The following is a 14,167-nucleotide window of genomic DNA, read 5'->3' as shown; positions in this document are numbered from 1 at the left end:
CTCAAAAATAAAGATGCTGAGGCTCACTGAAAGGACTCAGTGTATTCTAAGCAACCAGGAATTCTCGGCTGCTTGCTACCTAAGTGATAAGTCTGACAAATAGGCTGACCCAGCTCTCTATTCTATTATCTCTGAAATCCACTTTCCATATGCAAATAACAATCCTGTTCCAACATACAGCAATGGAGGTTTATTTTTTTCATTTTACTTTTTGGGGATAAGTAGGATTTTACTTTATTCACCAATTTAGTCCACATTTATACAAAAAATTCCTAAAATGTAAGAATGGATATTTATCCAGCTCTGAAGCTCCTGAATTAAAGATAAGAAGTAACAGCCAGAGAATTCTTCCTCCCAGAGCCACTCTGCAGCATGATTACAGGATCAATACGTTATCAATTCTGGAACTAGCCTACAGCGACCAACTTCTCTCAGAAAAGGGATAACAAATTCAGTGACCAGTTCTCAGATGTCAATTATTAAATTGAATGTAAAAAGGTGGTGGTGGGGCTTTGAGTTTGGGGCTTTAAAGGCAGAACAAGGGCAACAAGAACTCACAGCCAGCCTCATCCTCTTTACAAAATGGTAATTATTCATTTTAATTTCTTTCCCTAAGCACTGCAATAGACAAGTATTGTAAATGGAATTGGAAGGCAGGTTTTAATAGTTACCCTTTTCTGCTTGACAAGATATTGTGCTTTGGGAGACAGCAATATTGCCACTGAACCAACAAAAGCCCAAAATGTAGCAAGTACTTCAGGCACTGATTAATGTAAAATTATTATTTGGTACTAATTTAAGATGACTTGGTATTGATTAATACAATGGAATGAATTTTTCAACCTGAATGGAAGACTGAAAGAGCACATCAGGTAAATGAAAGTAAGGTCTATTAAAAGGCCATGTTTTCACAGTTACAGGACTGCCAAGGATTGATGCTGTTTTATGACTATTCTACAAACTCTTATATATCTCAATTTCACAAAACAATCATTTATTTTCAATCTACTTTATCACAAGTGAAGCATTTGGTCCACCACCTCCTCATCTAGAAAACTAGCATGCACCTACTTCAGTTCACATATATTTGAACTCTCTTAACTCTTCCGTTTCCCCAGTTATCACAGGTAAGGTGTTAGAAGTATGCAAAGGCATCCAGAGGAGGGTAACAAAGCTGGTGAAAGGGCTGGGAGGCATGTCCTCTGTGGAGCAGATAAGGACTTTGGGTTTGTCTAGTTTGGAGAAAAGGAGGCAGCTTCCTGAGGAGGGTAAGTGGAGTGGGATCTCTTCCCCCTGGTATCCAGTGATAGGATGCATGGGAATGGTTCAAAGCTGTGCCAAGGGAGTTTAGACTGGACATTAGGAAGCATTTCTTTACTGAGAGGGTGGTCAAACACTGGAACAAGCTTCCCAGAGAGGTGGTCAATGCCCCATCCCGGTCAGTGTTTAGAGGCATTTGGACAATGCCCTTAACAACATGCTTTAACTTTCTGCCCTGAATAGGTCAGGCAGTGGGACTAGGTGATCATTGTAGGTACCTTCGAATTGAACTATTCTATTCTGTTCTACTTGGAAAGGTAATTTATGTCAAAAACATGTAAAAGATTCTTCTCCCAGGAATCCAGAGTGTCATTCACATAACAGAAGAAAGATTTTTCTGCAAAAGAACTTTACCGAAGGGAAGCAGCTCTGGGGAGCTGCCTCAGCACCACACTGTTTGAGGTAGTCTGCCCAATCGAAGTCCTGCCCAGGATAACCTAGGTGAAGAAAAAGCAAAGGGGTTAGTTTAGCAGCATGAGACTCATTTTAAACTGACATGAAGTACAGGTCACTGAAATCTGTTTGGGTCACTCTACTTGGTGAGCTGACTAAGGCTTCACTGAGCCAGCTGAGGTCAGCCCACAGCAGGGTTCTCATGTATGTGAGATATCCTCTTTATTTTCATTGCAGAGGGGTTTGGGGCACAGCCCCACCTTGACTCCCATTTTTGACTTGAAATGGCATCAAACTAAAAGTGGCTTCACAGAGAGCAACCTGCGGTGTGAATACAGTACATCTGCTAAGCAGACAAGGGCAGCAACTAAAACATGAGGAAGCGTTCACACCATTTTCACAGGATACAGATGAAATTCAGGAAAGGTTTCTACAAGATTACTTCATTGATGTCATGTCAGCTCTGAAACTTTTTAATTTTTTAGAAAATAGAGCACTTAAAATGTGCACAGTACCAACATTCTGCTCTGTCAAAACCATGTTAAATATTAAGTCATTAAAGAGAGCAGTCAGACGTCCTAAGAGGCTCATCAAGTTTGCTAACAGCTGTAAATCTGCATACAGGTTTGAAGGGAAGAGTCTGAACATGGAGTCCATCAGGATACAGAGCCTCTTTCCAAGAAAAAGACAAATTAAATTCTTCTTGGAGAAAATACTTCGCTTCCCTGTGACCTAATAAAAAGCAAATAGCTGAAGGGAACTGGGTGCAGAAGTGTGCTGCCATCAGAGTTTGAGGCTGGCAGTATATGAGCAAGGAGACACTGCAGCAGTTATTCCAATAGGACTTGGAAACACTCCCCTACAAGGAATGCCTGTGACAAGGGTTTAAGAGATCAAACAGAATTTTAAACCTACTCTAAGAATATAGTATTAATATGACAATATAAAACCATGAATTTCAACTACCCCTCAGAGAGGGTTTAACACAGAAGGATCCATTTGTTTTTCTCAGTTTTATCAGTGCCAGTAGAGCTCGAGACCTCATACAATTCAGAATGACCACCATTTCCAGGAGGACTATGAGACAAGAAGCTTTAAAATCTTTGTCAGCTCCAGTCACACGCCTAGAAAGTGAGATTTCATCTTTCACATGCAAAATTCTAGCTAATGCTGGGTCAAGCAAAGCCACATTTTGTACCTCATCTAAGGAAAGGCAAGAGATAAACATCCTACGGTCTTTGCTCTTCTGATATCATGAGCAGCTAAACCAAAACATTCTGAATTCTGTGGTGGTAAGAGTACTGAGTCCCTGGTTTTACAACAGCATTGACATTTCCATTTTGAGAAAATGAATAAATATTTCAGTAGCTGAAGATCACTCCCCTATTCCCTTACGTCCTGAAGCAAGGTTTCAGCAATCTGCTACAGTGCCTGATAGGTCCTTAGGGGAAAAAAACCCCAAACCTTAACTTCTAAGTGATGAGATACTCTAAAAATATTACAAAATGTTGGATAACAATGATCCATTTTCACCAGAAGCAAAAACCCAATGCAAAGACTATAGGCTTCTGGTATCATGTTAATTAATGCTGAAATCAACACTGCCTTCAGCCCTGGAACATGTACTCAATTCAAGTGTTCAGGTTTTTGTGCACAACGAAGCATCCCCAGCCACTCTAATCTTCTCAAATCCAGGCATGTAACCAGGAAACTTCAGTTTCACTAACTCAGAGCTCTGATTTCTCACAACTTGATCTTTCTTATTCTTTGCTTGTGTTACTACATGTAATTCTTTTGCAAAAGCGTTGTCCTAAACACAGTGCTCTGGGGATCTGCAATCTACTTCCTCCAAAGAGGAGGGAGCATGCCAAGCTTGCACAAACGTACCTGGTGGGGGAATGAGATGCAAACCATTCTTCAGACTCCACTGCACAGGGAAAATACCAGCACTGTTGACATGACAAATGTAAGACTGGCTGGTTGTGCGGTCTGGTCTCAAGTCATCAATTTCTATCATGAAGTATTTTTCATTGTATACCTGTAGTTAGCCAAAAGAGAACCATGTGGTCTCATAAGTAGCAGCTTCTGATCTACTGCACCCTCTCCCCCGTTTTGATAACTTTATTAAACAGCAACACTGTGTGATGAAAACCCTTTACCTTGAATAATGTGAAGGCTTAAAAAAAAATCATTAAAAGAGAATCTATGGGATTCATAAACCAGCAGACTCCTCTGCATTACCTGGAAACTTAACAAAAATAAATAGTAAGAGGTAATGTATTAGCACTTCAAAAATAAGGTGATCAAGTGCTATATGAAATTTTGTTACGAAAAATGCAGTGAAATTAGAGTTTGTGGTCTTACTACCATTCTGCAATAACAAACTGTTTATTTCAATGAGGCTGAACTGTGTCCCAGGATGGACTGTCATAAGTAAAACCAGCATGCTCCTTAAGTTCCCAGGAGCAGGACAAGAAAATATCAAGAAAAGTGAATGATCTTACTCCTCTTGGAACTGGTTGTGCCTTTTAGTAATAAGCAAGCATCTTACTGGAACAAACTGTAAGTTAGAGTTTAAAAGATAGAGACCTCAAAAATGTAAGGTATTATATTGAGAGCCCATCTGCCTTAAAGAAAAAGCAACACTTCCTGGAAAATAAAAATAAATAGAGATTTTAAAACATGTCCTGGTTTTATGTTGTTCAGCAAGATTTTAGTTTACTGCATCAAAGCAGGACTCTTTAGAACCTTTCACCTGCTTACTAGCACAAGAAGACAGGTTGCTCAAAACCTCATTATGCTGGAGAGCTTTCACTTCAACTTTTAAACCCATGTGTGGGCCCTTGTTTGAAAATCAGGCCACTTACATGTCAGAACTTGCACATAGTAATGATATAACTGGCAAAAACAAACCCCCAAAACTTATCTTCAACTGGATACTCAGATTATGAGAGAATAGATTGGATTTTTAAAATCTGGTTTTGACGATTTTAGCCACTTGATCTTTCGAGCTTGTATCCTTATGGAACTTTCCCCTCCATTCAAATCCAATGGCTTCACCATCAGCAGTTAAGATTCTTTTTCATAGCAACCTGTCCCCTAAGTGAGACCTACAAAATACTGCGTTTAAAAACTAGCTCAGGACTTTAAGATAATCAGTTAATGAGAATTTCCTGAGCATTCAAAAACAGGAAGGTTTGATTTGTGCTCCTCCAACTGCTAAATTCATCTGTTCAGAATTGAATCTTAGCAGGACAAATTAAAGAATCCTGGTACCTTGAGAATTGTAGCAGGAGAGATTACAAAAGGAGCCATTGGATCCACAGCTTCTAACTTCATGCCTTCAGAGAATGAATGCACTCCAATCACAGGTTTATCCTGAAAGATGATGTATCAGTGTGATTACCTACCTTTCTCCATTAAAAAGGACATACGTTTTGTAATTCATCTGAAGAGGGTAACTTGATTTTTTATTAGTTCATTCTTAGAATGAAATCAACATCTCAGAGAACCCCTCTATAATGAAGAGGCCAATTACATCCCCTGAGACTGAAAGAGCTTTCAGAGTTTTAGGAAATTGAGTCCCCAAGATTTCCTCCTCTGACACTCTCCACACAGAAGCAAGATTTCACAATACAGGGTGGTCTGGTAAGTCAGTGATTTTTTTTTCCACCCCTGACCTCTAGCACTTGTCATGAGCTACACTAAAAGAGAACTATAAAAGTCTCCATTTTCAGCCTAACAAAACCCTGCAAAATGCTCCTGCTCCAGAATTATGCATATCCTGCTCTATATATAACCCAACACATTTAAGAGCAACAGCATCTCCTCTTCTATTCTACTTAAGGGTCCAAACGAAGCTGAGAAAAATTAAATAAGAACTTGAAGGACTAAATTTACATTCCGACTTCTCAAAACATGTCAGTATTTACTTCTTTTTAAATTTCAATTCATATATGTTTAAATTCAGACTCACTAGTAGCATTTGCTAACACTCATGATATAACAGGACTCCTTATACACCATGTGTTAGATGCTACACACGTCAAACTTTTCAATGTACTTACACATTTAGAGAGACTGTAGTAACCCTGCCCTCCTCTAGAAGGACACTAATCCACAAGACCAGCTGGTGAACAACCAGAGATGCCATTATGAAGGATCAGAACCAGAGACTCTTCTCAGTATAACAACTAATGGCTCACATACTTGTGAAGGGTGCATTGTCTTACTTAACAAGAATTATATAATAGGATGATTATTTTTTATTATTCTTACTTTTTTAAGCTAGAGGGAAAAAAAATTAAAAAACCCAAAGCCAACAAACCAAAACAGTGAAAGAATTCTGAGTAACAGGGACTGACTTCCCCAAATCATTTATTTGGCATACAGCACTCATACCATCCACAACATTAAACTACATATACTGTGTCTCTACCTTAAAGAGATCTGTAGGAACTGATGACTCCTCTTCCTCCTCTTTCACCTTCTTCAGGATCTCTTGCCAATCTGCTTCACTCTTCAACGACCTAATGGCTTCAGTAAAAAGAAAGGAAAACAGTGAATGAAACCATCTTCCCTCTTTTCCTTTAAAACACATAGCAATAAAGCTAGTGGTTTGATTTGTGCTCCTCCAACTGCTAAATTAATCTTTTCAGAATTTGTGCAAATACCTTCCTTCTTGAAAACTAAGTATTCTTTGACATTTGGATGTGTTATAAAAGGGATTGAAGTCAAACAACACTGTATCACCCATATGCTGCCCAGCCTAGTTTTTCTGAGAAAAACGAGATCAAATCAACACTGAGAAAAACTTTGGGAGAAATGGATGACAAGAAAACAAATCCCAGCTGGATAATGCTAGCTTGTTTTATGCTTAACAAGCAGAGAGTTCAAGAGACATTCCCCAAGTCTGTCCCAGCTGCGTAAGTTACTCTTCTAGCATCTGTAATTGCAGACCACACAGCACCCTGATACAAGAGGAACTACTTGGACCAGTGCCATCATGCACAAAGGATCCCTGTGAGTGTATCAAAGCTTTTACACAGGCATAAAAACTAAACAAGTCCAGTAGCTAACTAGTATTTTTAAAAAGACATTATTCACTTAAGTAGTGCTGTGGAATCAGCATTCTCTAGTCTCTGATCATCATATAAAAGATATATGTTTTGAAGTACCTAAAGGCGGCTGCAGACTATATCCATGTTGAGCTGCCCACCCCACTTGATGAAGGAAAGGGTCCAAGTAGAACAGCCACTGGTCAAATTTGTCAGAATCCTCCAGCCCTTCATATCGCAGTTTAAGTCTCCCACCAACATTTTCTACCACGTTGACTATCCAGGCTTCCAGGGAATCCCGGATATTTTGCAGTTCTAGGCGGGAGCCTGGTGCAATGAGATCCAGTGGGTTTTTCCCTCTGTGAAGCTACAGAAAGAACACAGATTATTCTGTACAAGAGAACAAAATAAATCCCGTACTTCCAAGTCTTTATACACATTCTTTTTGCATAAATAAATTATGAATACATAAGTAAAGAAAGACAGGTCCCTTACTAACACAAGACCGCAGAAATGACAATGTTTAGAATCACTGATGCTTGCATCAGAGCTTCTGCACTACCTGTAGATACAGCCACACGTTTCACTTAAGTCCTCCTCATCATTTTCAGAAACATTATTATTTATATATTCAAGGTTTGAAGGAAACATGAATAATCCCTTTCTAAAACTGAGTCATCTGGCATGTAAAGATGACTAGACAGAAAACATATAAAGATAAAAAAAATAGTTGTAAAGAACGCATAAAAGAAAAGTTCTGTACTTTACAAACAGACACTGATATGGAGCTGCAAATGTTGTTTTAAATGCAGAGGAGGGAATAAAAATTTGGTTCTTCACTAGCAAAGATGCAAGATTTAAATGAAACAAAAACCTGCCATTAGTTAAAAAAAAAGAGAAAGTGAAAGGAATCAACTGAGAACAGGGACAACATGAAAGCTGGATAAATAAAGGATTATTTCCTTAGAGCTGTATGAAGGAGGAGCAGAACAGGAGGAGGACAGAAGCCTAAGAAAGTTTGAAAAAGATCCTTCTTTTGACAGGATTAATGAACAGCCCAAACCTGCAGTGACAGATGTGCTTCAGGACAACACTATAAAAAATAAATACTACAAAGAGGAAGCACTAGAGAATGGAACTTTAAGGTCAGCAGCATACTGCAATGCTCCCTAAACTTGAATTGAACCGACAATCTGAATACGGGTTCCTTTAATGACAAAGGGGAAAATCAAGACAAAACCAACGATGCAGCACATTGCAGCACTTACCCCCTCCAGCAGGTTAGCAGGAGCACTGCATGCTCCTTTCAGCACCCGCTGAAGGAATTCCTCCTGGTCAGGTATCTTATCCTTGATACCTAAGTGAAAAGTGAAGAAAGAAAGACAGTGAGTCTTCCTGCCACTTAAAGATTATTCAGACAACAAGGCTTTACCACACTCTTGAACTGCCTAATTCACAAGAATCTGCCACACACTCACCAGTAACACGTTAAAAGAAGAAACAAAACAACAACAAAATCTTCATAGGAAATGACAAAGCAGTAGAATTTGGTGGGTGATGATTAAGATAACTACAAGCCTCTGTAAAAGTAAGTCCAGTTCTGAAATTAAGCTAACTGCTCTCTGGAGAAAGAGCAATCTCCTAATGTAAAGTCATGAGATTTCAGGAAAACATGGCAGACAACCTCAACCTGTCACCACAGCAACACCACTTGCGCAGAACAGCGATTATGAAGACTACCTGCCAGGCTCACAAACGACAAAAGAATGCTTTTGTGTATACTCCCCACTTCTGCACACAGAGACAATACCTTCAGGCACTTTGAGAATCTTCTTATTCTGCTCACACCAGCCGATGGGGTGTAAATCAGCTGTCATGATATCACACCAGAAGTCAGCCTTGCGGTCTTCCCCGTAACCATCGTAGCGCAACAGGAGCAGCTGCCCACAAGTAGTAATGATGGTGGCTACCCAGTAGGTGTTTTGGTCAGACTTGACAGCAACTTCTAGCTTCATACCAGGGGCAAAACCATTCTGCAAACTTGTATCCACCTGAAGAGGCAGAACACAGTCACATTTAAGCACCTCACAGAAACTTTGTAGAAAAACAGGAGGAGCAATTTAGACATGTTCATTAGCAAAAAAACTCAAGTCAAATACCATCCAGTCTCTTCAGAGAAACAACTTCATCACGTTACGTGACCCAAATTGGAATGCGCACAGAATTATCATTAATGAAATCTCCTTTGCATTTCAGAGTATCTTTTCAACCTTCAATCAATACCTTGCAATTCATCTCCCTGCCCTGGACAATACCTCACCCACCACCGAAAGGCTCCCCAACTCACAGCTGGGCAAAACTAAAGGTCAAGCTCAGCAGCACAACTTAGACTTTTTGTGTTAAACTACATCTTTCAACCTCTTTGGACAATGAGCCTGTTTAAAGTACATACGTGAGCTTTACATAATGGTATCACTGTCTTCTGCCATGCTCATTTAAGAAGCCACAAATCTGCACAAATTGCAGAATAAAGATATTTAATGGCTCTATCCAAGAACCTAAATGATTCTTTATGTAGCATTGTTACACAAATTGCATGGAACATAAACAGTATGTGTTCTTCAGTGAACTCATGCTTTGACAACAATAAAGCACCAAATACTCCATGTGCTCTGTGTGTATGTGTGTGTGTGTTGTGTGCAGGTGAGGAATCTGACTGCACAGTGCTCAGACTCTGAAACATGAACTTAAAAAGAGAAGGCAAAACATTGTTTCTCATATCCATAACTTCTCCTAGTTCAAGCACTCCTGAAAGCAGAAGGACCCTGTTCTGCGCTCACCATAGTATGTTTCTTATCTACGCTTAATTCTATAGCCTCAGTCTTAATTAAAAATATAACATGTCATTCCTCTGTTCTCAGCTGAATGTAACTGGTATTTTCTTTCTTAAGTGGTCCCAAGTTAAACTTCCTCTTTGAATCAACTGCAAGAAAGTCTTTCACTACCATGCAGATGCAGTAGATATTTTCTGGGTTATTTATTACCAGTTCTGCACTGACAGTTCAGTAACTGCCATAGCTATTATAGTCTCATCAGCCAGCACATACTGGTTTGCTAAAAATAAAACTAGAACCACATCATAAAGAAAAGCATATGCCTCTGTTAACTGTTCACATCCTTTAGGGTAACACCCTTCAATTCATGAAACCCCTTCTTAAAAACAAAATCAGAGGAGCCAGTACCTGCAGGTGTTTTGAAGTGATATTACAGAGATCATCTCTTCAAACGGACAAGTTGTCTTGCTGAAGAGATATTCCTAAAGACTTCTGATTCCTGAGAGAAAAGCCATGAGCTTGACCCAAAGTCTGAGGAACTGGGCAATCTGTGCAGCTCTATACCTGAACTTTCAGCACAGCCTCACAATGGAGAGCGCTGCATTCAGCCAACCCAACAGCCACAGATAGAGCTCTCCCTGAAGTCAGGTGCATTTTCCTAACGCTGTCATTTATGTTCCCCGGTGGATAAAGCAGAGACCAAGAAGTTAGCACCCTCTTCTGGCAGCTACACAAGACGACACCACTGCTTGGTTTAAAGCACAAAACCTTGCTTCTAGAGGCTGGCTCAGTGAGCAGACTGGCTAGCAGGGGATGCTGAGTATTTTCTTTGGAGCAGCTGGTAAAGAGCAGCAGGCTCCTGCTGCACACAGGGCAAACTGAGACGGCCAGGAGCAGTCAGGGACCACTCTGCCCACGCAGCTCCAAGTCCAGCACCTCCTTCCCATCAAGTAGGATCCCCCCACTGTGTACCATGCACAGGTCAGACCTGGGATCTGACCCCGCTCAGGAGAAGAGAATGAGAAAGAACAAGCAAAAAGTATTAAGAGCATGCAAGTCACAGCAAATATGTGTGTTCAGAAGATGCTGAACACTAACTTATTTTTAATACGTGTTTACACACATATATAAGCAGCAGAAAGGAATTAAAAAATGAGCATTCACCAGTTCTAGTATATTTATACTTGGGGGAGGGGATGACAACGTTGGCTCCAGCGCAACTCCAGGTTTTTGGTAAGCTCTCTTTCCTGCTCAACTGTAAGCAAAACAGTCATTTTGATCTAAATATGGTTTTATTTTTAAAGTGCAAACAAACCGAACACTAGAACATGCTTAATTTGAGGAAGCATCTTACATTTTCCAATGCGTCTTGCTCATACTAAGCGCAAAACTTTCAGAATGAATATAAGCATACAAATATGAAAAGATCCTCTTGCCCATCAGCAAGTCTGGTTCTTTGCTAACACAGGCTGTGTAATCGTGGATTACATTTTTTTAAGCTGATTTTGTACTCTCCTACAGCGTGGCTCAGGTATTTCTCACCCACCACTCCTAAGAGGAAGCTGGTCACAGTCTCATTACTCCAATATTTAAAGAAACTCAAACAAAAGCCTTAAGCTTTTGTCTAAAATTTATTTATTTATTTATACATGTTCATTTATTCTTGTGCCAATATTATTCTTCAGCTTAGTTTCTTACACTCTTTTTTGAGAGTACAAAAGTAGTTCCCTCTTAGCTCTCCTGATGGTAGCTGGAGGGACCAGAAGTCACCAGCACCATCAGTGTCTACATGCTCTCCATTGAAAATCCCTTACCTGGTGTATCCTGGAACCACACATTTTTTTAGGGCTTTGTCACATAGTCAGGCTGTCACTATCCACTGGGAGGCAGTGAGGTTCTCCTCCTCTACCTTTTCCAACCCATTACCTTGTAACTGACAGTGGAAATCCTGAGCATGAGAACTTGCACTACTGCGTTTCTATTAACAGCAAGATCTAGGTGATGTGATGCTGCCCCAAATATGCTCCTCTCTCTGCTTGTCAATTCAGTGTCAGCATTAACTTTCCAAAATTTTATGCCAAGCTTGTTACAAAGGACACGAAAATTGGCCTCCAGACAAATCCTAAGGGAAATCTGCTAGCAATTGCCTGACTGTTCCCCCTCTGAACATGCAGACATCTATATTCCCGCTCATTCCTGAAGTCCTGCATGGTGCTCCTGGCACCCCTTGTGCCTAGGCCAGCACCCTGTGGCCAGCCAAGCTCCCCAAGGTACAGCTCCCCCAGCACACTGCCCACGAGAGGACACCCAACACACCACTAAAGGACTGGGCAACACAGGTAGGCTTTGCCCATACCCGCTCACTGAAGCCTTTTCCACAACGATGTTACTTGCACCAGCACAACTGCGCCGTGTTCTACATATGTAAGGAATAATTAAAATAAAAAATATGGATTTTTTTTTTTTAACTGATTGGATTTTTACTGACCATGGCCAGAGCAATCAGACCTCTTGTTTGACACAGTTGAGTTGACAAAGAATGCAGTCCACGGGTGACAAAGCCAATCAAAGTGTGTCTCCTGCTGATTAGCAACATACAGCTGCAATGTTAATTCAGTTGGCCAACACGGTAAAGCTGGCATTACAATTTGTTTGTATTATGCTTGAGCAATGCTATCTTCTTTAACAGAGATCAAGTAAGGTAAACCACACCAGAAGAACAGACAGACTACTCCTTGCACTACTGCAAAATGCCATTGCTCTGATTCCATACTACTTCCTCCATGTGGGCTGCATGGACACAACCACTCTGAGTAAGCTTGCTCTTGCTAGAGACTTAGTACGCTAAGAAAAAGCAAAGCAAGAATAGGTCTCTCCCCTCCAGAAATGAGATACCTCAATGTTTATTTTGAAGAAAAAGATTACAATTACATCCCGGTGTATGGAAGAGCCTCTGCAAAGCTACATTTACTGTGCTTCTTTACTACTAACACAACTGCCATACTTTAATAGATTTTGTAATGTGTTGCACTTCTGCAGCTTGCCTTTGGACTCAAAATGCTTTATGATCCTCCATGAACAGACCTCAGTTTGTTTTCCTGCTGATTTAAGTCTCCTGTACTGTAAGTGGTGATAACAGACCGAAAAGCCTGAGGGTGATAATGGACCCAAAAGCCTGAGCACCATGGAGTGCTTTCCAAGCAATGGGCAATGAACAAGTCACTACCCTCACTGCCATGGTAAAAGACCCGCTGCCAGTTGAAAGACTATTAAATAATAACTGTAATGAAGAGTTGGATAAGGATACAACTTCTCCAGCTGGCAGTCTGGAAGGTGTTTCAGTTGTTGGAAGTGATCCAAGAAGTTTGGAAAGCAGCTCTATACAGTTCACCTTCACAGATGACCCAGTACAAGAAGGCAGACTTCACATTCAGAGCTCACCCCATGGGACACTGCACTCCAGGATTTTACCAACAAACATTTGATTAAAGATATCCAAGGGTAAAGACAAGGGCTGATCAAGAATTCATCCTATCCATTAAGCCTGTGATTGACAATTATCCTCATCAGCTTTCCAACTACTACAGTCAAGTGTTTGGCAGAGCTATTATTTTCTCCTTGGCTTCCTTGAGAGCCATCACTAAAACCTTCTTCGAGAGCACATTTGAATTCTGCTGTTCAAGAACTATGCCACCAGCTTTCTAAAGCCAGCTCCTCCATAGCAGTTGTCCAGCAGCAATCACCAAAAGAAGAAAGACACTGGCCAGTCTAGGCCTCATGATGAAAATCAAGCTTATCTTCTGGTGCAGAAAAGACTAGGAGCCCCTTAACTTTCAGCACTTGTGGATGGGATTACCCTGTGCTATATACAGAGAAGAAAACGAGAAACAATAATAAAAAGGTGAAATTCCTCATTTCTCTTTATTCTAAGAAACTCATTCAAAGAAACCCTAAACATTCAGCGTATCAAAAAAAACCCAATACAAGACATGGTAAGTAAGCAAACACTCCCTTACTTACATGTTTAAAAGATCCATGGGGGGCTGCAATTGCTCCTGTGTCTTCTAGATACTCATCCCAATTGAATTCCATTTCTTCCACACTGGAACCAGCATCTGGAAGAAAAGCCACATCCCTCCTATTTAGCAACCTGCTGGCTTAAGTTTTAGGCTACTGCAAAATCTGCTTCAATTCCAAATGACTGAGCACACAAGTGTGCAGTGAACTTCAGTTACACATTTCAACACACAGACAACACTCTTTAGCCTTTCTTTGCATGTGAGGAGCACTTTAAGTTGGACCTGGTCTGAAAAATAGTAAGAGCCTGAGGATTCTGGCTAAGCAAAATCGTTTTCAATTTGTGAGAGGAGAACATAGACAGCAGAGTTCTGTGTATCAACAAATACAAGAAACTCAAAACGCTAGGGCACACTGGGCTGTCGGTGTATTGAATTAAAAACCATCCAGGAACCAGCAATACCCATAATAAGAAGGTTGAAAGGAAAGGCTAAAAATATTTGAAATGCTACTCTCTTCTTTTTTAAGTTAGATAGTACTTATTTA

General features: G+C 40.3%; 1 protein-coding gene across 4 annotated transcripts in view; it reads right to left on the bottom strand.

Annotated features, from left to right (window-relative positions):
• The window catches only part of SFMBT1 (Scm like with four mbt domains 1), an 80,236-nt gene that overhangs the window by 12,390 nt on the left and 53,679 nt on the right, over positions 1-14,167 (bottom strand). For all 4 annotated transcript variants that reach the window (XM_030501800.1, XM_030501798.1, XM_030501802.1 and 1 more), the window contains exons 3-10: positions 13,625-13,719; positions 8,581-8,821; positions 8,039-8,127; positions 6,891-7,137; positions 6,152-6,249; positions 4,990-5,091; positions 3,601-3,751; positions 1,675-1,757 (exon numbers count right to left, since the gene is read on the bottom strand). In XM_030501800.1, coding sequence (XP_030357660.1) covers positions 1,675-1,757; positions 3,601-3,751; positions 4,990-5,091; positions 6,152-6,249; positions 6,891-7,137; positions 8,039-8,127; positions 8,581-8,821; positions 13,625-13,719 — 1,106 coding nt within the window. The remainder of the gene's footprint in view (positions 1-1,674; positions 1,758-3,600; positions 3,752-4,989; positions 5,092-6,151; positions 6,250-6,890; positions 7,138-8,038; positions 8,128-8,580; positions 8,822-13,624; positions 13,720-14,167) is intronic.

The sequence above is a fragment of the Strigops habroptila genome, chromosome 11 (genome assembly GCF_004027225.2).
Source record: "Strigops habroptila isolate Jane chromosome 11, bStrHab1.2.pri, whole genome shotgun sequence".
NCBI lineage: Eukaryota > Metazoa > Chordata > Aves > Psittaciformes > Psittacidae > Strigops > Strigops habroptila.
Note: the sequence above shows the minus strand (reverse complement) of the source record. Positions and strands in the feature narration are given on the sequence as shown.